This window comes from Phocoena sinus, chromosome 9 (genome assembly GCF_008692025.1).
Source record: "Phocoena sinus isolate mPhoSin1 chromosome 9, mPhoSin1.pri, whole genome shotgun sequence".
Classification (NCBI taxonomy): domain Eukaryota; kingdom Metazoa; phylum Chordata; class Mammalia; order Artiodactyla; family Phocoenidae; genus Phocoena; species Phocoena sinus.
The window spans coordinates 41728420-41755443 of NC_045771.1; the positions used below are offsets into that span (position 1 = coordinate 41728420).

The window sequence follows — 27024 nt, forward strand, 5'->3', positions numbered from 1 at the left end:
CAGACATTTCCTCCTGTTCTGTGGGTTGTCTTTTCACTTTCTTGATGGTGTCCTTTGAAGCATAAAAGTTTTTAATTTGGATGAAATCCAACTTACCTATTTTGTTATTTGTACTTTTAGTGCACAAATCTAGGAAAGCACTGCCTAATCCAGGGTCATGAAAATGTATGCCTCTGCTTTCTTCTACAAGTTCTATAGCTTTAGCTCTTACATTTAGGTCTTTGATCCATTTTCAGTTAATTTTTTGTATATGATATGTGGTAGGGGTCCAGTTTTATTCTTTTATTTGTATCTAGTTGTCCCAGCACCATTTATTGAAAATAATTTGATTACTCTTGTTTTAGTAGAAGAAAATAAGAATGCTTCAAAGTCATGAGCTGGCAGTAACATTGTAAAGAATGCTGATGTTCTGTTTTGTGTAGCATTATGTATGATATCCAGATCTGGAGAGAGAGAAGACCATTTCATTCACACTGAACAACTGCTCATTTTGCATTTATTTCCTCTGTGCTTCAGGTTTGAGTTCTCTGAAAATCAATTTGTTTTGATGCCTGTAAGATATACAAAGCTTTAAAATATTCTCTTATAAAAAGGAAGGATTTAGGAATGATTGATTTGTGAGCAGATAATGTATTGATTCATAATTTAGCAAAAATATGTAATCTTTTTGGTCCAATGTTTTTAAAAAGGTAAAAGTATGTTTGGTAGCCTGTTTCAATCCATTTTCAGCAAGAAACATTATCCCACCTGATAACTGTTCTTATGGAACTCAAAAGTAGATTATATTATATGATTTTCTAACATAGTGATGGAGGAGTTGGATAATTAGGAAAATGGAAAAGTGCAAAGTCAGATTCATGCAGACTAGGGATCCAAGACCTGGACAGTAGTATAGGTATATATTAAGATGTTCTGGTTCCAGGAGTTTTAAAACTGATTAGCGAAACTGTTATGTTGCATCGCTTACTGTTTATATTTGTTATTCTTAGAAATGGAAGGAAGCAGAGAATATATTTGATGTTGATGGATAAATTGGGGCTAGATTTCCACATGGATGAGGGAAGTGGCTGCTTGCTCGAGTAGACCTCAGGAATGTGAGCCATACCAGTTCTGTCTACCAGCAATCTGCTCTGCTTAAAAATCTACCATAGAAGATATTTTTTGAATTTTTAAACATTTTCATGTGTTTCCTTTTTAAATACAAATACTCTGGAGAAGGGATATCAATGACTAACTGGCAAGTGAGAGAAGGTAACTAGATAGTGAAAAGAAAGGCCTGGAGATTCCAAAGTAGGGGGTACTTAAACAGTTTTATATTTTCCAGTTGTAAAAGAGATACGTGTTTAGTGCAGAAACTTAGAAGAGTATGGAGAAGAGAATAATTATTATAATTCCACCACCTCTAGGTCACGACTTTTAACATTTTAGTGCGTTTTCCCTGCTGTGTATAAAATAGATAACTAACAAGGACATACTGTATAGCACAGGGAACTATACTCAATATTTTGTAATAACATATAAGGGAAAAGAATCTGAAAAAAATAGATATGTATGTGTAACTGAATCACTTTGTTGTACACCGGAAACTGACACAACATTGTAAATCAATGATACTTCAAGCAAAAAAAAGAAAAATACATTTTAGTGTGTTTTCCTTGTTGATGGTTGAGTTAGCATACTTTTGTTTACATGTCTATATTTTTTCATGCTGTTAAAAGCTGTCAGCGTTTCTTTTTTGTCAGCATTATTTTAACTGACTGCATATGTTTCATTTCATGCAATGGGTATACAGTAATTAGATTAAGTTAAATCTTTAGGTTGTTCCTCTTTTGCTTTTAAATTTCATAGAAATAGTTTTGGTAGTTGTCCACTCCAGGGGAGCTTCTTGCATAGATTCTGTGGGAAGGAGGCGAGTCAGTAAGCTGTGCAGTGGAGGCACCTGCTATAATAGGCCTGCCCCAGCATTAGAGTCAAAGGAAGAGGACCACAGCTGAACCAGTTATATGGGAATTGTTCGTTCCTTCCTCCCAGCTGTCAATATACTGAAGGGAAAGAGAGGCTGTGAAAATAGGGGAGAGATGAGAAGGAATCAAATCACTGATGATGCCTTCTTTTCCCAGTGAAGGTTCTTTAGGCCTCAGGCCAGGCTCTGCCTAGGGGAGGGGAAAGAGCTTTAATTGGATATGTGATTTATGTTTTAAATTGGGTTAAATTAACTTGAAATGGACTTTTTTTTCTTTTAATACTTGAACGTTTTTGGAAGTTAAATTGGTTAAGGTTTATTTGAAGATAAGAAAGGGATATGCTGGATGGCAAATTGAAAGTGATGATTGGGGAATTCCCTGGAGGTCAGTTGTTGGGACTCTGGGCTTTCACTGCCAAGGGCCGGGCTTCAAGCCCTGGTCAGGGAACTAGGATCCCACAAGATGCAAGGCACAGCCAAAAAAAAAGTGATGATTAGAGTAAAACTATCAAGCTGCGGGCTTCCCTGGTGGCGCAGTGGTTGAGAGTCCACCTGCCGATGCAGGGGACATGGGTTCGTGCCCCGGTCCGGGAGGATCCGACATGCCGCGGAGCAGCTGGGCCCGTGAGCCATGGCCGTTGAGCCTGCGCGTCCGGATCCTGTGCTCCGCAACGGGAGAGGCCACGGCAGTAAGAGGCCCGCATACCGCAAAAAAAAAAAAATTATCAAGCTGCTGCTTGTTTGAATCTCGCACCAAGTAATATTGGGAGATGTAGTTTTCTGATTAACTTAAATGATGATATTAATGGAGAAGAGAGATCTGACGTAAAATTTATTGCCTCTTAAAAGTGTTAACCATGCGGAGGTGTGTGAAAGCTTGATTCTTAAAGTGGTACAGATATTGATTCTCTGAGCTCTAGGGGGAGAGAATGGACTCTTTTTTCCTGTAAAAAAAAAACAAACAAAAACTTGTAAGGAGATGTGGGTCAAAGGGTACCAACTTTCAGTTATAAACTGAATAATAAGTTCTGGGTATCTAATATATAGCATGATGATTATAGGTAATAATAGTATATTGTATACTTGAAATTTGCTAAGATCTTAGATGTTCCCACCACATTAAAAAAATGTAACTATGTGAGGTGATGGATTTGTAAATTAACTTGATTGTAGTAATCATTTCATAGTGTATACACATATTAAGTCATCGCATTGTACACCTTAAACACCTGATTGTAGAATCTAAATATATACAATTTTTATTTGTCAATCATACCTCAGTGAAGCTGGAAAAAATGACTTTTTCCTTTGCATGTTGTAAACCATTTTGAAAACTTCTGTATAGTGCAAATAATTAAACATCAGTGCAACACATTATCCCTTCTCAAACATGAACATGATATCATGTAGCCTTTGGGTATATCCTTCCAGGCTTCCTTGTGCCTTTTTAAAATTGCTTATTGCCTTTTTTTCCCCCCAAATTGAGATCATACTTGTAAAAATTTTTGTGGCCTGCAAGAGGTTGCATAAGGAAGCAGAAATTGTTGTAACACAAAAATGTTCACTGATGAAGTAACCACTGAACATTCCTGACTTCTCTCTTAAAACTTGAATTTATTCACCTATCCAACCACTGTCTCTCTCTCTGTGCTGAGGTCTATTTAATGCAGATGGATTGGGAAGTCAGTGAAGGATACTGGAGATCTGTGTGGTCACTGACAAATTTGTCTAGGTTGGACCAGTTGAAAAACTAATAAAGAAAAATATCTAGAGATGACAGCAGGATGGGCACTTCAGTGAAGAATGACTGTACATGACATATTAAGATAAGCTTTTGGGAACATCCATGTAGCTCTCATGAAGGATTACTGCCATGATGGTGCCATGTAAGTCACGCAATGGAAAATGATGTGCTATTGCATATCATTTTGATAGAAAGATTACATCCCCTCCAAAAAAAACTCCCACTATTTTTATTCATTCTTTGATTATCTAATAATTAGTTGATAGGTATAGAGGTTGCCTCAGTGTTGTTAAACTGCCAAGGTAATTTTTTTTAATCTTATAGGGTACTTTTTCAGGGTAAATTTTCAATCAAATCTGTGTTCCCTGTTAATGAATATGAACGAATACTTATTATGAGTGTGAATACTTAATAGCCTTCTACTAAGTACCATTTATTGATGATAACAAAGGTCACCTGTATTAAAGTTTTTCTAAAGTCTCTAGACTGTTATAATAAATAGTAACCAGATAACCACATTTTCCTACTGAGTAAGCATATGCTAGAAAAGCTAGTTTTATCCTAAGTTAAGTACATACTTTTAAAAACCTATACACACAAGTTATAATAAAAAATTTCTTTAACTTTTTTTAGGTCTAATTATAAGTTCAGTATAGAAGGTACCACTTCTGTCTCTTATGGATTTAAGGCAAAATTTCTCAGATTCTTCTAACTCTGATATATTGATGACTAGTGACCATTAGACTGGTGTATGCAAATACCTTAGCTAATCTGCTAAATGGGCTTTTAATTATGTGCTAACTTGTTCTTTTAATTATCCTAGTTGCATGTAAATAAATTAGCCTCTGGGGTATTTGCTGTGTTCCCATTCTCCGAGATCCTTCTGGCTTTCTACTGTGCAGGTGAATCACCTGGGGAATCTTGTTAAAATGCAGATTCTGATTCAGTATGCATGTAGCTTGGAGGCAGGCAAAATTCCAAATTTGAAGCCAGCTTCCGGGACAATGCCAGTGCCAATGCTGCTGGCTTTTCGACCTCATTTTGAATATCAAGGCTTTTAATAGCAACTTTGGGAACGCCAGCCAGGCAAACTTATTGAAGCCATTTCTTGTTATGATAACTTTATGATTCACTCCTAGTTTATTAGTGATATATATTTTTCCTGTGGGGATATATATATCTACTTATAACTTGTAGCACATGAGTTTTACTGTAGTTTTTGTGTTGGGCATGTCATCTGCAGTGGTATTTATAAAGAATGGTAACATACTGATGATGATGATGATGTAATACTTGACATGTATTGACTACTTATGTCTGACACTGTGCTTTACAAAGTTTGGCTAAATTTTCTCAACAAAACCATGCCGTAGACATTATTGTTGTTATCCCCATTTACAAATGAGGAGGCTTGGTAACAAGTTTAGTGACTTGCCCAGAGTCACACAACCAGAAGGTGGCAGAGCCAGGATGTCAGTCTGACTCTAGAGCTTGTACTTTTAATCTCTTTACTAGTCTGACAACAGATAAAAAGCATAGGCTTAGTATAATATCAGTATCTGAATTTTCTAGCTTCTGTCACCATTCATATAAGATATATTTGAATTTTCTAGCTTTTTCCCAAAAGACCTTTGAATAGCATTTTCCTTCCTTATGTTTTCCTTTTTTTGTGGCTTTCCCATAGATACTGATGATCTGTGATTTGTTACCAGTTTTTTTAGTCTTCCTTTTTGTATATTTGTACTTAGAGAAAAAGATCTCAACTTTCATATTCTTTTGATATGAAAATTTATGAAGAATGAAAAGTTAGATAGTACCCTGCCCAGAATGAAAGATAAGAGTGTTTTTTAGTAATGTTGAGACTATGTGTTTCTGCCAAAGAGTAGTAGCCCAGGAAAACATCAGGTTCTATAGGATCATCACAAAAGAATGGTCGATTCTTCTGTATGTGCTTAAAAATTGGGAATTTTTTTCTTTATCCAAATGGTAATTATATTCTAGTAATTAGTCTGGAGACATACCTTCTGAGTTCTCCTGAAAAACCACCAGATGGTCTTAGAGAAGCCAAGAGAAACTGAGAACTCTGCCTTAGCTTCTCAGCCTGTTAGATGTTGACAGCTGTGTAGTGCTTGAGCCTTCATTCCGTGTTAAGAAGTAAGTACATACACAGGTGTTTGTAAAAATATATGAAAATAAGTGAAAGCTGTTTAGGATTAGAAAAATATGTTACCGTAGCTGCAATTTGATTTGGAAATCAGTAAGCACAGAACAGGTCATGATAAATAAGAATATAACTAGGTCATTACTCATGTCGAAATAATAGGAGGCTGTTTACTTTCATTATCTCTGTTTCTTTTACAGTCCATCAATATTATGGAACTGACTTTACAAAAGTATGGAAGCTATGAAAAATTTGAACAGGCCACCGGTGGTAGCCTGCTATCTAAAACTCGAATCTGGAGTCATGTTAGGAAATACATGATGAAAGAAGGCTGCATGGGTGAGGTATGAATCATGAGTAAGCATGACAATTTGAGCATTTTAACTCTCAGTCACTGCCACGTGTTTGTTTTTTCTGCAGGTTTTGTTTTCCCAGCACTATTTTACTCATTAAATAAGTCACCCACATTTCTTACTAAATATAAGTCTAAGTTTTTATTGCATTGAATTGTTAATGTTCAGTTTTTTTCTGTTTTTCCTTTTTTCTTACTACCATTTTTGTATAGCTTGTAGGATTATGTGAATTGGCTTATGAAAATTATTAATGAAGAGATTTGGCACAGTGACTTCTCTTATTAATGTCCAGTTCCTAGTGTTCAGTCTCAAAATAAGCTTTGGCCCAGCAGTGACCAGGACTCTGGCTCCTGTACCTTCCTTTGCATTATTCCAGCCCGGGGGACTACATTTGAGAGCACTGCAGAGGCACAATTTCAGTTCTCTGTGTCTTCTTCTGCACAGCTGTCTACTTTTCTTTCAATCCAGTAAAGGTTCCTGAGTTCCCAAAGGCTCAAAATTCCAAGGGTCTGCATTTCATCTTCTTGGTTTCGGGGAGATTCAAGATGGTGTAAACAAAAGAAAAAGGTGTTAATTTATGGGTCCATTGTTTTCTGTGAAAACTTTCACCCCCTGCCTTCTACGTTTTGTCTTTTATATATATATATTTTTTTAACTCTTGCTCTTTAGATTGTAGTTCACCTCACTGAGGACCTGCTTTCCCGAGCTTCGATGACAGTAGTAAATGGATGTCCAACACTGACCATCAATGTTTGCACCGCACGTGAGCATTGGCTGGAAGGAATGCTGAGGCATGAAATAGGTAGGGGGCAGCCCTTCTCCATTTATTCAGTTGTAATAGCAGAAATTACTTCAAGGACTTGTTTGTTTATAATGCATTTTTTCTTAGTAATATTTGGCAAAACGTAATGAAATTGTTAGGTGTCACTTGAACTAAAGCTAAGATATTAATGTCTCATTTCAAATTAGATTTTTTAGGGTACCGTATAGCTGTATTAAGCTTGGAGAGTCATTTAACTCCTCTGGATTTCAGTTCCCCCATCTTCAACTGAGGGAATTGAATTAAGTGATCTCTAAGATCTTTTCAAATATCAAGTCTATAATTCGACTCTTAAAAAGAAAATAAATTGCTGTAAAAGTTATACCGCTTCTAATGCGACATGTAATCCTTCTGAAGGCTGTGTACTCCTTCAAAGCAAAGGGCATTAGTGTCAGATCATTTTCTGCTTTCTTTTGATTTGTAGGTACACATCAATTTCGTTTTAGAACTGTTGGTAGAATCTTTTTTTGGAGAAGAATTAAAATAAGAATGGCATTTCTTACTTTTCATGTGCCTTTTCTTGTCCATAGGCACACATTATTTTCGAGGTATTAACAACCTTCAGCAGCCATGGAACAGTTGGACTGGCCGTAAAAAACATGACCTAAAGCCAAACAATCCCACAGAGGAAGGACTGGCAAGTATTCACAGTGTCCTGTTTAGAAAAGACCCCTTTTTATGGAGGGCTGCCCTCCTCTACTACACTGTTTATCGAGCCAGCCACATGTCTTTTTGTGCATTATTCAAAGACATTGGAAAGTTTGTCAAGGACCCCAATACAAGATGGGATTATTGTGTACGAGCCAAGAGGGGATGGACTGATACCTCCCAACCAGGTGTGTGTCCCTTGACAGTAGATTTTCTGATTTATTGGGTAATTGTCTTTTTTTGAATTTTATTTTATAAAACAATTTTATTTCCTAAATGAGCAGGTTCTCACTAGTTATCCATTTTATCCATATTAATGTATATATGTCAATCCCAATCTCCCAATTCATCACACCACCACCACCACCCTCGTGCCGTTTTCCCTCCTTGGTGTCTATACGTTTGTTCTCTACATCTGTCTCTCAATTTCTGCCCTGCAGACCGGTTCGTTTCTACCATTTTTCTAAGTTCCACATATATGTGTTAATATACAATATTTGTTTTTCTCTTTCTTACTTCACTCTGTATGACAGTCTCTAGATTGATCCATGTCTCTACAAATGACCCAATTTCATTCCTTTTTATGGCTGAGTAATATTCTGTTCTATATATGTACCATGTTTTCTTTATCCATTTGTCTGTTCATGGGCATTTAGTTTGCTTCCATGACCGGGCAATTGTAAATAGTGCTGCAGTGAACATTGGGGTGCAAGTGTCTTTTTGAATTATAGTTTTCTGTGGGTATACGCCCAGGAGTGTGATTGGTGGGTCATATGGTAATTCTATTTTTAGTTTTTTAAGGAACTTCCATACTGTTCTCCATAGTGGCTGTATCAATTTACATTCCCACCAACAGTGCAAGAGGGTTCCCTTTTCCCCACACCCTCTCCAGCATATGTTGTTTGTAGATTTTCTGATGATGCCCATTCTAACTGGTGTGAGGTGATACCTCATTGTAGTTTTGATTTGCATTTTCTCTAATAATTAGTGATCTTGAGCAGCTTTTGATGTGCTTCTTTGCCATCTGAATGTCTTCTTTGGAGAAATGTCTATTTAGGTCTTCTGCCCATTTTTGGATTGGGTTGTTTGTTTTTTTAATATTGAGCTGCATGAACTGCTTGTAAATTTTGGAGATTAATCCTTTGACAGTTGCTTCATTTGCAAATATTTTCTCCCATTGTGAGGGTTGTCTTTTTATCTTGTTTATGGTTTCCTTTGCAACTGCTTTGAAGTTTCATTAGGTCCAATTTGTTTATTTTTGTTTTGATTTCCATTACCCTAGGAGGTGGATCAAAAAAGATCTTGCTGTGATTTGTCAAAGAGTGTTCTTCCTATGTTTTCCTCTAAGAGTTTTATAGTGTCCGGTCTTACATTTAGGTCTCTAATCCATTATGAGTTTATTTTTGTGTATGGTGTTAGAGAGTGTTCTGATTTCATTCATTTACATGTAGCTGTCCAGTTTTCCCAACAGTTTTCCCAACTTATTGAAGAGACTGTCTTTTCTCCATTGTATATCCTTGCCTCCTTTGTCATAGGTTAGTTGACCATATGTGTGTGTGTTTTATCTCTGGGCTTTCTATGCTATTCTATTAATCTATATTTCTGTTTTTGTGCCAGTACCACACTGTCTTGATTACTGTAGCTTTGTAGTATAGTCTGAAGTCTGGGGGCCTGATTCCTCCAGCTCCATTTTTCTTTCTCAAGATTGCTTTGGCTATTTGGGGTCTTTTGTGTTTCCATACAAATTGTGAAATTTTTTGTTCTAGTTCTGTGAAAAACGCCATTGGTAGTCTGATAGGGATTTAATTGAATCTGTAGATTGTTTTGGGTAGTATAGTCATTTTCACAATGTTGATTCTCCAATCCAAGAGTATGATATATCTCTCCATCTGTTTGTATCATCTTTAGTTTCTTTCATCAGTGTCTTACAGTTTTCTGCATACGGGTCTTTTGTCTCCTTAGGTAGGTTTTTTCCTAGGAATTTTATTCTTTTTGTTGCAGTGGTAAACAGGAGTGTTTTCTTAATATCTCTTTCAGATTTTTCATCATAGTGTATAGGAATGCAAGAGATTTCTGTGCATTAATTTTGTATCCTGCAACTTTACCAGATTCATTGATTAGCTCTAGTAGTTTTCTGGTGGTATCTTTAGGATTCTCTATGTATAGTATCATGTCATCTGCAAACAGTGACAGCTTTACTTCTTCTTTTCCAATTTGTATTCCGTTTATTTCTTTTTCTTCTCTGATTGCCATGGCTAGGACTTCCAAAACTGTGTTGAATACTAGTGGTGAGAGTGGACATCCTTGTCTTGTTCCTGATCTTAGAGGAAATGCTTTCAGTTTTTCACCATTGAGAATGATGTTGGCTGTGGGTTGGTCATATATGGCCTTTATTATGTTGATTGAGGTAGGTTCCCTCTCTGCCCACTTTCTGGAGAGTTTTTATAAATGAATGTTGAATTTTGTCAAAAGCTTTCTCTGCATCTATTGAGATGATCATATGGTTTTTATTCTTCAATTTGTTAATATGGTGTATCACATTGATTTTGCGTATATTGAAGAATCCTTGCATCCCTGGCATAAATTCCACTTGATCGTGGTGTATGATCCTTTTAATGTGTTGTTGGGTTCTGTTTGCTAGTATTTTGTTGAGGATTTTTGCATCTGTATTCATCAGTGATATTGGTCTGTAGTTTTCTTTCTTTGTGACATTTTTGTCTGGTTTTGGTATCAGGGTGATGGTGGCCTCGTAGAATGAGTTTGGGAGTGTTCCTCTGCTATATTTTGGAAGAGTTTGAAAAGGATGGGTGTTAGCTCTTCTCTAAATGTTTGATAGAATTCGCCTGTGAAGCCATCTGGTCCTGGGCTTTTGTTGTTGGAAGATTTTTAATCACAGTCTCAATTTCAGTGCTGTGACTGGTCTGTTTATATTTTCTGTTTCTTCCTGGTTCAGTCTCGGAGGGTTGTGCTTTTCTAAGAATTTTGTCCATTTCTTCCAGGGTGTCCATTTTATTGGCATAGAGTTGCTTGTAGTAATCTCTCAAGATCCTTTGTATTTCTGCAGTGTCAGTTGTTACTTCTTCTTTTTCACTTCTAAATCTATTGATTTGAGTCCTCTTCCTTTTTTTCTTGATGAGCCTGACTAATGGTTTATCAATTTTATCTTCTCAAAGAAGCAGCTTTTAGTTTTATTGATCTTTGCTATTGTTTTCTTTGTTTCTATTTCATATATTTCTGCTCTGATCGTTATGAATTCTTTCCTTCTACTAACTTTGAGTTTTGTTTGTTCCTCTTTCTCCAGTTCCTTTAGGTGTAAGGTTAGATTATTTGAGACTTTTCTTGTTTCTTGAGGTAGGCTTGTATTGCTATAAACTTCCCTCTTACAACTGCTTTTGCTGTATCCCATAGGTTTTGGATCGTCGTGTTTTCATTGTCATTTGTCTCTAGGTATTTTTTGATTTCCTCTTGGATTTCTTCAGTAATCTCTTGGTTATTTAGTAACGTATTGTTTAGCCTCCATGTTTTTGTGTTGTTTATGTTTTTTTCCCTATAATTGATTTCTAATCTCATAGCATTGTGGTCAGAAAAGATACTTTATATGATTTCAGTTTTCTTAAATTTACTGAGGTTTGATTTGTGACCCAAGATGTGATCTATCCTGGACAATGTTCTGTGCGCACTTGAGAAGAATGTGTAATCTGCTGTTTTTGGATGGAATGTCCTGTAAATATCAATTAAATATATCTGGTCTGTTGTGTCATTTAAAGCTTGTGTTTCCTTATTAATTTTCTGTTTGGATGATTTGTCCATTGGTGTAAATGAGGTGTTAAAGTCCCCCACTATTATTGTGTTACTGTCAATTTCCTCTTCTATAGCTGTTAGCAGTTGCCTTATGTATTGAGGTGCTCCTATGTTGGGTGCATATATGTTTATAATTGTTATAGCTTCTTCTTGGATTGATCCCTTGATCATTATATAGTGTCCTTCCTTGTCTCTTGTAACATTCTTTATTTTAAAGTCTATTTTATCTGGTATGAGTATTGCTACTCCAGCTTTGTTTTGATTTCCATTTGCAGGGAATATCTTTTTCCATCCCCTCACTTTAAGCCTGTATGTGTCCCTAGGTATGAAGTGGGTCTCTTGGAGACAGCATATAAATGGGAATTGTTTTTGTATCCATTCAGCGAGCTTGTGTCTTTTGGTTGGAGCATTTACTCCATTCACGTTTAAGGTAATTATTGATATGTATGTTCCTATTACCATTTTCTTAATTGTTTTGTGTTTGTTATTGTAGGTCCTTTACTCCTCTTGTGTTTCCTACTTAGAGAAGTTCCTTTAGCATTTGTTGTAGAGCTGGTTTGGTGGTGCTGAATTCTCTTAGCTTTTGCTTGTCTGTAAAGCTTTTGATTTCTCCATCAAATCTGAATGAGATCCTTGCCTGTTAGAGTAACCTTGGTTGTAGGTTCTTCCCTTTTGTCACTTTAAATTTATCGTGCCACTCCCTTCTGGTTTGTAGAGTTTCTGCTGAGAAATCAGCTGTTAACCTTATGGGAGTTCCCTTGTATGTTATTTGTCTTTTTTCCCTTGATGCTTTCTGTAATTTTTGTTTGTCTTTAATTTTTCCCAGTTTGATTACTATGTGTCTCGGTGTGTTTCTCCTTTGGTTTATCCTGTATGGGACTGTCTGCACTTCCTGGGTTTAGGTAGCTATGTCCTTTCCCATATTAAGGAAGTTTTCGACTATAATCTCTTCAAATATTTCCTCAGGTCCTTTCTCTCTCTCTCCTCCTTCTGGGACCCTATAATGTGAATGTTGTTGCGTTTAATGTTGTCCCAGAGGTCTCTTAGGCTGTCTTCATTTCTTTTCATTCTTTTTTCTTTATTCTCTTCCACAGCAGTGAATTCCACCATTCTGTCTTCCAGGTCACTTATCCGTTCTTCTGCCTCAGTTATTCTGCTATTGATTCCTTCTAGTGTATTTTTCATTTCAGTTATTGTATTGTTCATCTCTGTTTGTTTGTTCTTTAATTCTTCTAGGTCTTTGTTAAACGTTTCTTGCATCATCTCGATCTTTGCCTCCATTCTTTTTCCGAGGTCCTGAATCATCTTCACTATCATTATTCTCAGTACTTTTTCTGGAAGGTGTCTATCTCCACTTCATTTAGTTGTTTTTCTGGGGTTTTATCTTGTTCCTTCATCTGGTACATAGCCCTCTGCATTTTCATCTTGTATATCTTTCTGTGAATGTGTTTTTTGTTCCACAGGCTGCAGGATTGTAGTTCTTGCTTCTGCTGTCTGCCTTCTGGTGGATGAGGCTATCTAAGAGGCTTGAGCAAGTTTCCTGTTGGGAGGGACTGTGGTGGGTAGAGCTGGCTGTTGTTCTGGTAGGCAGAGCTCAGTAAAACTTTAATCCGCTTGTCTGCTGATGGGGGGCTGGGTTCCCTTCCTGTTGGTTGTTTGGCCTAAGGCTCTTTGGTGGGGCTAATGGCAGACTCTGGGAGGGCTCACGTTAAGGAGTACTTCCCAGAACTTCTGCTGCCAGTGTCCTTGTCCTCACGGTGAGACAAAGCCACTCCCCGCCTCTGCAGGAGACCCTCCAACACTAGCACGTAGGTCTGGATCAGTGTCTTTTGGGGTCACTACTCCTTCCCCTGGGTCCTGATTTGCACCCTACTTTGTGTGTGCCCTCCAAGCGTGGAGTCTTTGTTTCCCCAAGTCCTGTCGAAGTCCTACAATCAAATCCCACTAGCCTTCAAAGTCTGATTCTCTAGGAATTCTTCCTCCCGTTTCCGGACCCCCAGGTTGGGAAGCCTGATGTGGGGCTCAGAACCTTCACTCCAGTGGGTAGACTTCTGTGGTATAAGTGTTCTCCAGTTTGTAAGTCACCCACTCAGCAGTTACGGGATTTGATTTTATTGTGATTGCGCCCCTCGTACTGTCTCATTGTGGCTTCTCCTTTGTCTTTGGATGTGGGGTATCTTTTTTGATGAGTTCCAGTGTCTTCCTGTTGATGATTGTTCAGCAGTTAGTTGACTCTCAGGCTGACTTTCACTAACCCCTTCCTTAGGCACCAAGGGCAGGGCTTATTTACAGGCTTAGGAAAGGAGTCCCTTGTGTCTTCTGATAACAGAGTTCAAACTTGCATTTGGCCCTCAAGCAGCAAGCAACCTGCTTTTAAGCCTAAGTCTCGCTTTGATCTTATCTTCCATCCATTTCTCCATGTCCTCCAGGTGCCGACTCAGCGGCCGCCATGCACACTCACTCTGGCTGGGGCTCACGATCCCCTCTCTCCGTTTGGCTCCTGCAGGAGCCGGGTTCGGCTGCGGTGGGCACAGTGCAAGTGGGCGGCTCCGTGCCTGGCTCACTGGCTGCGGGACTGGGTAATTGTCTATTGATTTTGGATATATCCTAATCTTCCCATCAGAGAATCCACTCAACAATAGAAAATTAAACCTTTGTTACTTGAGGTCAGTGCTAGTTTTCGCAAACCACATTTTGTTAGCATTATTTTTCCCATCTTGTTTTGAAAATTTTCAAACCTACAGAAATAGGGAAATAATGAAGGAATTAACACTTCTATACCCTTCCTCTGGATTCACCGATTGTTAATATTTTGCCATTTTTGCTTTCTCTCTTCCTCTCTGACTTTAAAAACAGCTTTATTGAGATATATAATTCACATGACATATAATTCACCCATTTAAAATGTACAGTTCAGTGATTTTTATAATATTTGTGGAGTTGCGCAGCCAACACCACTAATCTAATTCCAGAACGTGTCATCACCCAAAAAGAAATTTGTACCCATAACCTATTCTCTCTCCCTATTGCTCCTAGTGATAAATAACCATTAATCTGCTTTTATTAGTTTTGCCTGTTTTTAACATTTCATATAAATGAAATCATATAATATATGAACCTTTGTGGATGGCTTCTTTCACTTAGCATAATATTTATTTTTACTTATAATATTTTTAAAGTTAATATTGTAGCATGTATCAGTATATCAATCCTTTTTATTACTGAATAATAATCCAGTGCATGGATATGACACCTTTTATTTATCCTTTCACCAGTTAATGGGCATTTGGGTTGTTTCCACTTTTTGGCTATTATGAATAATGCTATTATGAGCCTTCATTCATAAGTTTATGCTGGTAATTCTCTTGAGTATATGCTTAGGAGTGGAATTTTGGGGTTATATGATAACTCTGTGCTCAACGTTTTGAGGAACTGCCACCGTTTCCAAAGTGAATGCACCATTTTACATTCCCACTGCAGTGTATGATGATTTCTATTTCTCCAAATCCTCACCAACACCTACTATTTTCATTTTTTAAATTAATATTATAACCATCCCTAGTGGGTGTGAAGTGGTTAACTCACTGTGGTTTAGATTTGAATTTTCCTGGTGACTAGTGATGTTGAGTATCTTTTCATGTGATTATTGGCTATTTATATATTTTCTTTGGAGAACCGTCTGTTTAGATCATTTACCCATTTTTAATTGGTTTGCTTTTTATTATTGAGGTGTAAGGGTTTTTTGTGTATTCTAGATAAAAATCTTATTAGATAATCATTTACAAATATTTTCTACTACTCTGTAGTCTTCTCACTTTCTTGATGCTATTCTCTGTGACTTTTTAAAAGCAAGTTGTACACTTGGCATTTCATTCCTTAAAAACTTGAGCATGCATCTCCTAAGACTAAAAACATTCTCTTCTACTTAAAACAGTATCATTATCACACTTAAGAAAGTGAGTAATATCAACTACCCCATATACGGTATTTAAATTTCCCCAACTGTTCCAAAAATGTCTTTATAGGTGTTAAAAAAAAAAAAAAAAATCTAGGTCCAATAAGGGTTCATGCATTAGTTTTGGTGGCAATGTCCCTTTAGCCACTTTTAATAGGGAGAGATCTTGAACACTGTATTTTTTGTTTCTCATCATACTGACTTTTTTGTTTTTTAAAAAAAATTTTTAATATTTTATATTGGACTATAATTGATTAGCAATGTTGTTAGTTTCAGGTGTACAGTGAAGTGTTTCAGTTATACGTATACATTTATCCTTTTTAAAGTTCTTTACCCATTTAGTTATTACAGAATTTGACCACAGTTCCCTTTGCTATACAGTAGGTCCTTGTTGGTTAGTTATTTTCATTATTGTAGTGTATATATGTCAGTCCCAAACTGCTAGTTTAACCCTGCCCCCTACCATTCCCCTTTGTTAACCATAAGTTTGTATTCTAAGTCTGTGAATCTGTTTCTGTTTTGGAAATAACTTTATTTGTATCATTTTCTTGATTCCCCATATAGCAATATCACAATATATTTGTTTTTCTCTGTCTGACTGATTTCACTATGTATGATAATCTCCAGGTCCATTCATGTTGCTGCCAGTGGCATTATTTCATTCTTTTTAATGGATGAATATTCCATTAGATATATTTACCACATCTTCTTTATCCACTTTTCTGTTGATGGACATTTAGGTTGCTTCCATGTCTTGGTTACTGTAAGCAGTGTGGCAATGAACATTGGGGTGCGTGTATCCTTTCAAACCATGGTTTTTGCCAGATATGTGCCCAGGAGTGGCATTGCTGGATCATATGGTAGCTCTATTTTTCATTTTTTTAAGAAACTTCCGTATTGTTCTCCATAGTGGCTGTACCAATTTACATTCCCACGTACAGTCTAGGAGGGTTCTCTTTCAACTCAACACCCTCTTCAGCATTTATTGTTTGTAGATTTTTTTTTTTCAGGTTCTATTCAGCTCTTTTATTTTAGATATACAGGAAGTCGAGTTCTGGATCCCGTGTTTGTACATTTTTGATGATGGCCATTCTGACTGGTGTGAAGTGGTATCTCATTGTAGTTTTGATTTGCATTTATCTAATGATTAGCAAAGTTGAGCGTCTCTCCATGTGCCTTGTGGCCATCTGTCTGTCTTTGGAGAAATGTCTGTCTCGGTCTTCTGCCCATTTTTTGATTGGGTTGTTTGCTTTTTTTGATATTGAGGTTCATGAGCTTTTGTAAATTTTGGAGATTAATCCCTTGTCGGAAGCATCATTTGCCAGTATTTTCTCCCATTGTGTGGGTTGTCTTTCCTTTTGTTTATGATTTCCTCTCCTGTGCAAAAGCTTTTGAGTTTCATTAGGTCTCCTTTTTTTTTACTTTGTAATACTATTTATGTATTTTTTACATCTTATTGGAGTATAATTGCTTTACAGTGTTGTTAGTTTCTGCTATATAACAGAGTGAATCTGCTGTATGTATACATACATCCCCATAATACCTCCCTCTTGAGCCTGCCTCCCACCCTCCCTATCCCACCTCTTTAGGTGGTCACAAAGCCCTGAGCGGATCTCCCTGTGGAATGCAGCTGCTTCCCAGTAGCTATCTATTTTACATTTGGTAGTATATATATACTACTCTCTCACTTCTCTCCAGGTTGCCTTTCCCCCCAACATGTGTCCTCAAGTCCATTCTCTACCTCTGCATCTTTATTCCTGTCCTGCCTCTAGGTTCTTCAGAACCATTTTTTTTTTTCATTCCATATATATGTGTTAGCATACGATATTTGTTTTTCTCTTTCTGACTTACTTCACTCTGTTTGACAGACTCTAGGTCCATTCACCTCACTACAAATAACTCAATTTCGTTTCTTTTTATTTATTTAATTCTTGAATTTTATTTTATTTTTTTTATGCAGCAGGTTCTTACTAGTCATCAGTTTTATACACATCAGTGTATACATGTCAATCCCAATTGCACAATTCATCACACCACCACCACCACACCCCAGGCCGCTTTCCCCCCTTGGTGTCCCTACGTTTGTTCTCTACATCTGTGTCTCAATTTCTACCCTGCAAACCGGTTAATCTGTACCATTTTTCTAGCTTCCACATATATGCGTTAATATACGATATTTTTCTCTTTCTGACTTACTTCACTCTGTATGACAGTCTCTGGATCCATCCACCTCTCAACAAATGACCCAATTTCATTCCTTTTTATGGCTGAGTAATATTCCATTGTATATATGTACCACATCTTCTTTATCCATTTGTCTGTCGATGTGCATTTACGTTGCTTCCATGACCTGGCTATTATAAATAGTGCTGCAGTGAACATTGGGGTGCATGTGTCTTTTTGAATTATGGTTTTCTCTGAGTATATGCCCAGTAGTGGGATTGCTGGATCATATGATAATTCTATGTTTAGTTTTTTAGGGAACCTCCATAATGTTCTCCATAGTGGCTGTATCAATTTACATTCCCAGCAACAGTGCTAGAGGGTTCCCTTTTCTCCACAGTCTCTCCAGCATTTGTTGTTTGTAGATTTTCTGATGATGCCCATTCTAACTGGTGTGAGGTGATGCCTCATTGTAGTTTTGATTTGCATTTCTGTAATAATTAGGGATGTTGAGCAGGTCTTCATGTGCTTCTTGGCCATCTGTCTTCTTTGGAGAAATGTCTATTTAGGGCTTCTGCCCATTTTTTGGATTGGGTTGTTTGTTTTTTTAATATTAAGCTGCATGAGTTGTTTATATATTTTGGAGATTAATCCTTTGTCCATTGATTCGTTCACAAATATTTTCTCCCATTCAGAGGGTTGTCTTTTCGTGTTGTTTGTAGTTTCCTTTGCTATGCAAAAGCTTTTACGTTTCATTAGGTCCCATTTGTTTATTTTTGTTTTGATTTCCATTACTCTAGGAGATGGATCAAAAAAGGTCTTGCTGTGATTTATGTCAAAGAGTGTTCTTCCTATGTTTTCCTCTAAGAGTTTTATAGTGTCTGGTCTTACATTTAGGTCTCTAATCCATTATGAGTTTATTTTTGTGTATGGTGTTAGGGAGTGTTCTAATTTCATTCTTTTAAATGTAGCTGTCCAGTTTGCCCAGCACCACTTATCGAAGAGGCTGTCTTTTCTCCATTGTATATTCTTGCCTCCTTTATCAAAAATAAGGTGACCATGTGTACATGGGTTTATCTCTGGGCTTTCTGTCTTGTTCCATTGATCTATATTTCTGTTTTTGTGCCAGTACCATACTGTCTTGATTACTGTAGCTTTGTAGTATAGTCTGAAATCAGGGAGCCTGATTCTTCCAGCTCCATTTTTCTTTCTCAAGATTGCTTTGGCTATTCGTGTCTTCTGTGTTTCCATACCAATTGTAAAATGTTTTGTTCTAGTTCTGTGAAAAATGCCATTGGTAGTTTGATAGGGATTGCATTGAATCTGTAGATTACTTTGGGTAGTATAGCCATTTTCACAGTGTTGAGTATTCCCATCCAAGATCATGGTATATATAGCTCCATCTGTTTGTATCATCTTTGATTTCTTTCATCAGTGTCTTATAGTTTTCTGCATAGAAGTCTTTTGTCTCCTTAGGTAGGTTTATTCCTAGGTATTCTATTCTTTTTATTGCAATGCTAAATGGGAGTGTTTCCTTAATTTCTCTTTCAGATTTTTCATCATTAGTGTATAGGAATGCAAGAGATTTCTGTGCATTAATTTTGTGTCCTTCTACTTTACCAAATTCATTGATTAGCTCTAGTAGTTTTCTGGTAGCATCTTTAGGATTCTCTATGTGTAGTATCATGTCATCTGCAAACAGTGACAGTTGTACTTCTTCTTTTCCAATTTGGATTCCTTCTGTTTCTTTTTCTTATTGCTGTGGCTAAAACTTCCAAAACTATGTTGAATAATAGTGGTGAGAGTGGGCACCCTTGTCTTGTTCCTGATCTTAGAGGAAATGCTTTCAGTTTTTCACCATTGAGAATGATGTTGGCTGTGGGTTGGTCATATATGGCCTATTGTGAGGTAGGTTCCCTCTCTGCCGACTTTCTGGAGAGTTTCTATCTTGTTTAATGTATCATTTAAAGCTTGTGTTTCCTTATTTATTTGCATTTTGGATGATCTCTCCATTGGTGAAAGTGGGGTGTTAAAGTCTCCTACTATGGTTGTGTTACTGTCGATTTCCTGTTTTATGGCTGTTAGTATTTGCCTTATGTATTGAGGTGCTCCTTTGTTGGGTGCATAAATATTTACAATTGCTATATCTTCTTCTTGGATTGATCCCTTGATCATTATGTAGTGTCCTTCTTTGCCTTGTAATAGTCTTTACTTTAAAGTCTATTTTGTCTGATATGAGAATTGCTACTCCAGCTTTCTTTTTTTTTTACATCTCTATTGGAGTATACTTGCTTTATAATGGTGTGTTAGTTTCTGCTTTATAACAGTGAATCAGTTATACATATACATGTGTTCCCATATCTCTTCCCTCTTGCATCTCCCTCCCTCCCACCCTCCCTATCCCACCCCTCTAGGTGGTCACAAAGCACCGAGCTGATCTCCCTGTGCTATGCGGCTGCATCCCTCCAGCCATCTACTCCACGTTTGGTAGTGTATGTATGTCCATGCCACTCTTTCACTTTGTCACAGCCTACTCTTCCCCCTCCACATATGCTCAAGTCCATTCTCTAGCAGGTCTGTGTCTTTATTCCTGTCTTACCCCTAGGTTCTTCATGACATTTTGTTTTTCTTAAATTCCATGTATATGTTAGCATACGGTATTTGTCTTTCTCTTTCTGACTTACTTCACTCTGTATGACAGACTCTAGGTCCATCCACCTCATTACAAATAGCTCAATTTTGTTTCTTTTTATGGCTGAGTAATATTCCATTGTATATATGTGCCACATCTTCTTTATCCATTCATCCAATGATGGACACTTAGGTTGTTTCCATCTCCTGGCTATTGTAAATAGAGCTTCAGTGAACATTTTGGTACATGACTCTTTTTGAATTATGGTTTTCTCAGGGTATATGCCCAGTAGTGGGATTGCTGGGTCATATGGTAGTTCTATTTGTAGTTTTTTTATCCAGCTTTCTTTTGATTTCCATTTGCATGGAATATCTTTTTCTATCCCCTCACTTTCAATCTGTATGTGACCCTAGGACTGAAGTGGGTATCTTGTAGACAGCATACATACTGGTCTTGTTTGTGTATCCATTGAGCCAGTGTGTGTCTTTTATTTGGAGCATTTAATCCGTTTACATTTAAGGTAATTATCAATATGTATGTTCCTATTACCATTTTCTTAGTTGTTCAGTTGTTTTTATAGGCCTTTTCCTTCTTTTCTGTTCCCTGCCTAGAGAAGTACCTTTAGCATTTGTTGTAAAGCTGGTTTGGTGGTGCTGAATTCTCTTAACTTTTGCTTGTTTGTAAAGGTTTTAATTTCTCCGTCGAATCTGAATGACATCCTTGCTGGGTAGAGTAATCTCGGGTGTAGGTTTTTCCCTTTCGTCACTTTAAATATGTTCTGCCACTCCCTTCTGGCTCACAGAGTTTCTGCTGAAAGATCTGTTAACCTTATGGGGATTCCCTTGTATGTTATTTGTTGCTTTTCCCTTGCTCCTTTTAATATTTTTTCTTTGTGTTTAATTTTTGGTAGTTTGATTAATATGTGTCTTGGTGTGTTTCTCCTTGGATTTATCCTGTATGGGGCTCTTTGTGCTTCTTGGACTTGATTGACTATTTCCTTTCCCATGTTAGGGAAGTTTTCAACTATAATCTCTTCATATATTTTCTCTGACCCTTTCTTTTTCTCTGCTTCTCTGGGATCCCTGTAATTTGAACGTTGGAGCATTTAATGTTGTCCCAGAGGTCTCTGAGACTGTTCTCAATTCTTTTCATTCTTTTTTTTTATTCTGCTCTGCCACAGTTATTTCCACTATTTTATTTTCCAGGTCACTTATCCATTCTTCTGCCTCAGTTATTCTGCTGTTGATTCCTTCTAGAGTATTTTTAATTTCATTTATTGTGTTGTTCATCTTTTGTTTGCTCTTTAGTTCTTCTAGGGCTTTGTTAAACGTTTCTTGTATTTTCTCCATTCTATTTCCGAGATTTTTGGATCATCTTTACTATCATTTCTCTGAATTCTTTTTCAGGTAGACTGCCTATTTCCTCTTCATTTGTTTGGTCTGGTAGGTTTTTTATCTTGCTCCATCATCTGCTGCATACTTCTCTGTCTTCTCATTTTGTTTAACTTACTGTGTTTGGGGTGTCCTATTCACAGGCTGAAGGTTCATAGTTCCTCTTATTTCTGGTGTCTGCCCCCAGTGGGTGAGGTTTGTTCAGTGGCTTATGTAGGCTTCCTGATTGGAGGGCCTGGTGCCTGTGTTCTAGAAGATGAGGCTGGATCTTGACCCTCTGGTGGGCAGGGCCACATCCGGTGGTGTGTTTTGGGGTGTCTGTGAACTTAGTATGATGTTAGGCAGCCTCTCTGCTAATGGGTGGGGTTGTGTTCCTGTCTTGCTAGTTGTTTAGCATGGGGCATCCATCACTGGAGCTTGCTGGCCGTTGAGTGGAGCTGGGTCTTAGTGTTTAGATGGAGATCTCTGGGAGAGCTCTCGCTGATTAATATTACATGGGGCTGGAAGGTCTCTGGTGGTCCAACGTCCTGGACTCGGCTCTCTCACCTCAGGGGCTCAGGCCTGACGCCCAGCCAGAGCACCAACACTGCCAGCCGCATGGCTCAGAAGAAAAGGAAGAAAAAAAAATGGACAGAACTCCAAGACAAATGGTCAAAGCAAAACTAAACAGACAAAAATCACACAAACATACACACACACTCACAGAAGAAGAAAGAAAGAAAAAGGAAGAGAGCAACCAAACCAATAAACACACAAATAAAAGCAATCACTAAAAAGTAAACTAACATAAACATAAAACCAAAAACAGATTGAATGCAGAAAGCAAACCCCAGGTCCACAGTTGCCGCCAAAGTCCACCGCCTCAATTTTGGGAACACTCATTGTCTATTCAGATATTCCAGGGTTTACCAAGCTGACTGGGGTGATTGAGTCTGCTGCTCCTGAGGCTGCACCTCAGGAGAAAGTTCCCTTTCTCTTCTTTGTTTGCACAGGTCCGAGGTTCAGTTTGGTTTTGGCCTTGACTCTGCGTGTAGGCTGCCCTCAGGTGTCTGTTCCCTGCCCAGACAGGAGCGGGTTAAAGCAGTGGCTTATTAGAATTCTTTTGCTCACTCAGGTCGGGGAGAGGGAGGGGTACACTAGTCACAATTGGAATGCAGGGCGTGCCTGTGGTGGTAGAGGCTGGCGTGACGCTGCAGCAGCCTGAGGTGTGCCATGTGTTCTCCTGGGGAAGTTGGCCCTCAATCACGGGACCCTGGCAGTGGCATTCTGCACAAGCCCTCGGGAGGGTGTCGGTAGTGACCTACGCTTGCACACAGGATTCTTAGTGGCAGCGGCAGCTGTGGTAGCAGTCCATGCCCGCCTCTGGCATCCATGATGATAGCTGCCGCTCACTCCCATCTCTGGAGCTCATTTAGGCAATGCTCTGTCGTCTGAGGACACACAGAGCAGGAAGCCCCTCTTCTAACACACCCCAAGACAATGGTCTCTTGCCTCTTAGGCAGTTGCAGACTTTTTCCCAGACTCCCTCCCAGGTAGCTGTGGTGTACTAGCCCCCTTCAGGCTGTCTTCACACAGCCAACCCCAGTCCTCTCCCTGGGGCCTGACCTCCAAAGCCCGAGCCTCAGCTCCCAGTCCCCACCCGCCCCAGCAGGTGAGCAGAGAAGCCTCTCAGGCTAGTGAGTGGTAGTCAGCACTGATCCTCTGTGTGGGGATATCTCTGCTTTGCCCTCTGCACCCCTGTTACTTCAGTCTTCTCTGTGGCTCTGAAACTCTACACCAACTTCCCTGCCAGTGAGGGCTCTTCCTAGTGTGTGGAAACCTTTCGTCCTTCACAGCTCCCTCCCAGAGGTGCAGGTCCCATCCCTACTCTTGTCTCTGTTTTTTCTTTTTTCTTTTGCCCTACCCAGGTACATGGGGATTTTCTTGCCTTTTGGGAAGTCTGAGGTCTTCTACCAGCATTCAGGAGGTGTTCCACGTGTAGATGTATTTTTGATGTATTTCTGGGGAGGAAGGTGATGTCTATGTCTTACTCTTCTGCCATCTTGAAGGTTTCCCCCATTTTTAATTTTTATTTTAAACTGGAGTATAGTTTATTAACTAACAAGACAGTGTTTTGTTAGTTTTTATTAGGTGTACAGCAAACCAATTCAGTTATACCTATACCTGTATGTATTGTTTCTCAAGATCTTTTCCTATTTATATTACTGGAGAATATTGAGCAGAAATCCCTGTGTTATACAGTAGGTCCTTGTTGGTTATCAGTTTTCATTATTGTAGTATGTATATGTCAATCCCAAACTACCAATTTATCCCTGCCCTTCACCTTTTCCTTTTGGTAACTCTAAGTGTGTATTCTAAGTCTGTGAGTCTGTTTCTGTTTTGTAAATATGTTCATTTGTATCATTTTTTAAAATTCTGCATATAAGTGATATCAGATGATATTTGTCTTTCTCTGTCTGACTTGCTTCACTTAGCATGATAATCTCCAGGTCCATTCATGTTGCTGCCAATGGCATTATTTCATTCTTTTTAATGGCTAAGTAATATTCCATTGGACATACGTACCACATCTTCTTTATCCACCTGTCGATGGACATTTAGGTTCCTTCCATGTCTTGGTTATTGTAGACAGTGCTACAGTGAACACTGGGGTGCCTGTACCCTTTCAAACCATGGTTTTCACCATATATATGCCCAACAGTGGGATTGCTGTATCATATCGTAGCTCTCTTTTTAGTTTTTTGAGGAACCTCCATACTGTTCTTCATAGCGGCTATACTAATTTACATTCCCACCAACAAGTAGGAGGGTTCCCTTTTCTGTCCACCCACTCCAGCATTCATTGTTGGTAGACTTTTTGATGATGGTCATTCTGTCTGGTGTGAGGTGATATCTCACTGTAGTTTTGATTTGCATTTCTCTAAATAGTGATGTTGAGCCTCTCTCCATGTGCTTCTTTGCCATCTGTATGTCTTCTTTGGTGAAATGTCTAGTTTTTTTTTTTAATTGAAGTATAGTTGCTTTACAATGTTGTGTTAGTTTCTGCTGACAACAAAGTGAATCAGTTATACATATACATATATCCACTCTTTTTTTTTTTTTTTTGCGGTACACGGGCCTCTCACTGTTGTGGAGCACAGGCTCCGGACGCGCAGGCCCAGCAGCCATGGCTCACGGGCCCAGCCACTCCGCAGCATGTGGGATCCTCCCAGACCGGGACGCGAACCCGCGTCCCCCGCATCGGCAGGCAGACCCCCAACCACTGCGCCACCAGGGAAGCCCTCCACTCTTTTTTAGATTTCCTTTCCATTTAGGTCACCACAGACCATTGAGTACAGTTCCCTGTGCTATACAGTAGGTTCTCATTAGTTATCTGTTTTATACATAGTAGTGTATATATGTCAATCCCAATCTCCCAATTCGTCCCACCCACCCCCTTTCCCCCTTGGTAACCATAAGGTCTCTACATCTGTGACTCTATTTTTGCTTTGCAAATAAGTTCATATGTACCATTTTCCTAGATTCCACATGTAAGTGATATCATACGATATTTGTTTTTCTTTTTCTGACTTACTTCACTCTGTATGACAATCTCTGGGTCCATCCATGTCTCAGCAAATGGCACTGTTTTGTTCCTTTTATGGCTGAGTACTATTCCATTGTGTATATGTACCACATCTTCTTTATCCTTTCCTGTGTTGATGGACATTTAGGTTGTTTCCATGTCCTGGCTATTGTAAATAGTGCTGCAGTGAACATCAGGGTGCATGAATCCTTTCAAATAATGGTTTTCTCCAGATACATGCCTAGAATGGGCATTGCTGGGTCATATGGTAGCTCTGTTTTTAGTTTTTTAAGGAACCTCCATACTGTTCTCCCCACTGGCTGTACCAATTTACATTCCCACCAACAGTGCAGGAGAGTTCCCTTTTCTCCACACCCTCTCCAGTATTTACTGCTTATAGATTTTTTGATGATGACCATTCTGACTGGTGTGAGGTGATACCTCATTGTAGTTTTGGTTTACATTTCTCTGATAGTTAGTGATGTTGAGCATCTTTTCATGTGTTTGTTGGCCATCTGTATGTCTTCCTTAGTGAAATGTCTATTTAGGTCTTCCGCCCATTTTTTGATTGGGTTGTTCGTTGTTTTTCTTTTTTGATATTGTGCTGCATAAACTGTTTATAAATTTTGGAGATTAATCACTTGTCAGTCAGATCATTTGCCAATCTTTCCTTTCATTGTGTGGGTTGTCTTTCCTTTTTTTTGTGGTTTCCTCTGCTGCACAAAAGCTTTTGAGTTTCATTAGGTCCCATTTGTTTTTTTCTTTTTATTTTAAATTGGAGTATAGTTGATTAACAATGTTGTCTTAGTTTCAGGTGTACAGCAAAGTGATTCAGTTGTACATATACATGTATCTATTGTTTCTCATTTCACATTTAGGTTATTAGAGAATATTAAGCAGAGTTGTTCCCTATGCTATGCAGTAGGTCCTTCTTGGTTATCTATTTTTCAATAGAATAGTGTGTATATTTCAATCCCAAACTCCCAATTTATCCCTGACCTCCATCTTTGCTCTTTGTTATCCTAAGTCTGCTTTCTAAGTCCGTGAGTCTGTTTCTGTTTTGTAAATATGTTCATTTTCATGGTTATTTTTAGATTTTGCACGTAAGCAATATCAGCTGATATTTGTTTTTCCTCTGTCTGACTTACTTCACTTACTATGATAATTTCCTTGTCCATTCATGTTGCTGCTAATGGCATTATTTCATCCTTTTTAATGGCTGAGTAATATTCCATTGGACATAGGTACCACATCTTCTTTATTCACTCTTCTGTCGATGGACATGTAGGTTGCTTCCATGTCTTGGTTACTGTAAACAGTGCTGCAGTTAACACTGGGGTGCCTGTATCCTTTCAAACCAAGGGTTTTGCCAGATATGTGCCCAAGAGTGGGATTCCTGAATCATGTGGTGCTCTGGGAAACAGATTGAAAAAGATATTCCTGTGATTTATTTCACAGAGTGTTCTTCCTATATTTTCTTCTAAGAGTTTTATAACATCAGGTCTTATATTTAGTTTTTTAATTCATTGAGTTTATTTTTATGTATGGTGTAAAAGAATGTTCTAATTTCATTCTTTTCCTATAGCTGTCCAGTTTTCTCAACACCATTTATTGAAGAGACTGTCATTTCTCCATTGTATAGTCTTACCTTTTTTATTGTAGATCAATCGACCACAGGTGCGTGTGTTTATTTCTGGGCTTCTGTCCTGTTCCATTGATCTATATTTTTGTTTTTGTACCTGTACCATAGTGTTTTGATGATTGTAACTTTGTAGTATAGTCTAAAATCAGGGAGACTGATTCCTCCAGTTCCATCTTTTTTCCCCCC

The 27024-nt window shown here is 38.2% G+C and overlaps 1 protein-coding gene across 10 annotated transcripts in view; it reads left to right on the plus strand.

Annotated features, from left to right (window-relative positions):
• Positions 1-27024, plus strand: part of KIAA0895 (KIAA0895 ortholog) — a 104289-nt gene that overhangs the window by 43289 nt on the left and 33976 nt on the right. For 8 of the 10 annotated variants that reach the window (XR_004351341.1, XM_032642248.1, XM_032642252.1 and 5 more), the window contains 3 exons: positions 6069-6212; positions 6891-7023; positions 7572-7877. Coding sequence is in view for 9 of the 10 variants with exons in the window: in XM_032642248.1 (XP_032498139.1) it covers positions 6069-6212; positions 6891-7023; positions 7572-7877 (583 nt within the window). In the remaining variant the exon portion in view is untranslated. The remainder of the gene's footprint in view (positions 1-6068; positions 6213-6890; positions 7024-7571; positions 7878-27024) is intronic. The other 2 variants (XM_032642249.1, XM_032642250.1) reach the window with 1 other exon arrangement.